At 32.2% G+C, this 3,275-nt stretch overlaps 1 protein-coding gene across 1 annotated transcript; it reads right to left on the bottom strand.

The window, feature by feature from the left end:
- Positions 1-227: 227 nt before the first annotated feature.
- On the bottom strand, positions 228-2,287 carry LOC141686770 (uncharacterized). Its single transcript, XM_074491829.1, has one exon. The coding sequence runs from the start codon at positions 2,154-2,156 to the stop codon at positions 453-455; it is 1,704 nt and encodes a 567-aa protein (XP_074347930.1). The 5' UTR covers positions 2,157-2,287; the 3' UTR covers positions 228-452.
- Positions 2,288-3,275: the final 988 nt, after the last annotated feature.

Here is a 3,275-nt window from a genome sequence, read left to right on the forward strand (position 1 = left end):
ATACTTACTGAGATTACCATTAATCTGGCAAAGCATGTTAGCTGACAACAAAACCAAGAAGAAGACATATTGAGGCAGGCAGAAATGACAAGTCTTTTTCTTTTATCTTACAAAAATATGTTTGATTCTCGTAAGGCTTCAAAACTAAAAATAATAATTATATGTAATCGTAACACCTCCGTACATATTTAACAACATTTTCTGCTCTAATTTGTAATCAAAACTAATAACTGTGTCAGGAGGAAGGAAATTACTTGGGGACTTGGCTCTGCTCATATATTTGTAGTCAGTACCTACTTGATGTTGCACTACATTTCTGTTATTATGGAGACTTTTCAACAAGGAAAAATGATACGATTTCATATCTAAGTAACCGTCTTTAACAGTTCAAAATATGATGACACGTTCTACTGGGCAAGCAAATGCTTTCCGAAAAAGCAAAGCTTTTGCAATTAATCCAGAAGGGGAAATGTCCTGCTCAACCGTCTGAATGACTCATTTGAAATTAAATTAATCACAAGCAAAGAATTCGCCAACTCCATAGCCTCTGCACGCCATCCAGAAAAACCAATACCCTCAACCAACAATATATAGGTGGTTTCATTAGGCTGATGTCTCTTTTCAACCATTTCAAACAACACTTGGATTGCATCATCAATCCTATGAGCTTTGCACAGTCCAAGAAGAACGATGTTATAAGTTATAACCGTCGGTGAAAACTTGCTACTTTCCATGTTCCTTAACAATTCAATAGCCTCATCCACCAAACCATCTCTGCACAAACATGACATAAGTGAATTATAAGTAATTTTATCTGGATCAATCCTTTTGTTTATCATGTCCGAAACTAATCCTACAGCCCTAGTTCTATCCCCACTATTCCACAATGCACTGATCATCGTGTTGTAAGTCGTCACATCTGGTTGACAACCTGTCATAGCAAGTTGTTCAAATATTTCCAAAGCTTGATCTGCATTTCCATTCTTACTCATGGCAGACAAGATTGTGTTATAGTTCACAATATCGGGTAAGCAACCATTAGAAATCATAAAATCCATCAATTCAATTGCTGGATCTACTTTTCCCTGTTTGCAGAGCACAGATATCAACGGATCAAATGTATAAGTATCCGGAGATAATCCCTTTTCCAGCATAAGCTTTAGCAAGTTAATGGCCTCATCTACTTTCCCATCTCGACAGAACGAGCTAATTAAAATGCTATATGTTACCACATTTGGATCACAGCCTATTGAAACCATCTCCTTCACCAAATTCTCTCCGTCATTCCAATTCCCCTGATTTAACAATGTTCGTAACAATATATTGTATGACACCACGTCCGGTTTGCAACCCTCCGGTAGTCCCCTAACAAATTCAAATGCTCGTTCAATCATTCCTTCTCTACACATTCCCCTGATGAGTGCATTATAGGTATACATATCAGGTTGAAGACCTCTCGATAACATCTCATCTAAAAGCTTCATCGCCTCATCAATCCCACCCTCAAGAATAGTTGCTTCTATCAAAATCGTATATGTAATCACCGTAGGCATACAATTATCTTCCAACAACCGATCCATCATTTTTAAAGCCAAATCAAGCCTCCTTCTACTGCAAAGACTCCCTATCAATATATTATAGGTGACAACATCGGGAAAAAACCCACAATCCTTCATTCGTTCCAAAACTCTATTAGCCTGTTCAATTTGATTCAACTTACAAAAACCACTAATGAGTGCATTATAAGCAAAAATATCAGGATCACCTTTTGACTCCAAAATCTCCATAACCCTCATAGCTTTTTCCACATTTTTTATATAAAAGAAACCTTTCATCAATTTTGTAGAAAGAATAACATCTGGTTTATAACCCCTACTCACCAAACATTCAAGAAAATATAAAGATTCATTGTAATTTCCAGCTTTACATGACCTATTAAGTAATTTCACAAGATGGGATTCTTGAAAATTAGAAGAATGCAAATGGGTAAGTGTTGAATCAGTAGAAACTCTTACCTTTCTTGAACTAAAACTTCTTCTGGAGTTAGAATTTGTGCAGTGAACTACAATATTATATTGAGAATGAAGAGTGAGGAGCTTTAACTGAGTTGCTGAAGCGAGGCACTGAGGAAAGAATTCACAAGAATATATTGTCATCTGTAAGTATATATTTATGGGATTCAATACACATGCATCACTATTGTAATTTCAAGAAGAATTTTGCGAGAGAAAATGAAAAAATTTGGCGGTCTGAGACCATAACTGTTGAGATATTTGATGGATAATAATAATCAGAGATTGTGTTTTAAGATAAGGTGACGCTTGCCACTTTTATATACATAAGAATTAGACCTACCATACAACACGTAAAAACAGTACGAAACGACACAAATAATTAGTATTTGAGTTTGAAAATTTGGTACACGAACACGAACGTACACGAAAACGAAAAAATACGAATATAATTAGTATCGGGTTTGGGTTTCCAATATAGGTACACGACACAGAATGAAAGTACACGGAATAAATAAATAAATAAAATTTTAAAAATATATAATATACATATATATACTAAATACCAAATGTGAATTTTACCTATTCTAAATAACATATACTCCCTCCGTCCCTCCCAATTGTTATTGTTCCCAATTGTTATTGTTCCTAAGAGAGTGTCCGACACGTATTTTAAGATGAATAAAAAAAAATATATTTTTTTTAAAAAATGTTCTTTTTCTGAATAAAAATTTAAATATTCTATTTTTATTCAGAAAAAGATTTTTTTTAAAAAAAGTTATAGAACTATATTTTATATTCATCTTAAAATGCGTGTCGGACACTCTTTTAGAAACGATAACAATTGACTGGGACTGAGGGAGTATATAATTGTAAATACTAAAATATATTTTATTGTTCTTTAACTACGTGAGTGAGCACTTCAACATTTAATTATCTATTGTATTTTTTAATAAATAATATTTTCGTATATAATCTGTGTATTTTAGTGTACTAAAACAGGTAAACATGAATATATTAGTTCCGGGTTAGTGTCACTAAATTGGTACACGAATGAAAAAATAATTATCTAAAATTTTATTAAAAAGCATGCATTTCAATGGTATTAGATATAATCATTAGGTATATTCAAAAATATTATTTTAATCCTATTTTTTAAATTTATATGTATATATATAAACTTTAAATAATAAAATAAATTCAGTTAATACTTAATTCAATACATGAAAAAAATATATAATTGCATTTTAATAATTATTAAAA

The sequence above is a fragment of the Apium graveolens genome, chromosome 9 (assembly GCF_009905375.1).
Source record: "Apium graveolens cultivar Ventura chromosome 9, ASM990537v1, whole genome shotgun sequence".
NCBI lineage: Eukaryota > Viridiplantae > Streptophyta > Magnoliopsida > Apiales > Apiaceae > Apium > Apium graveolens.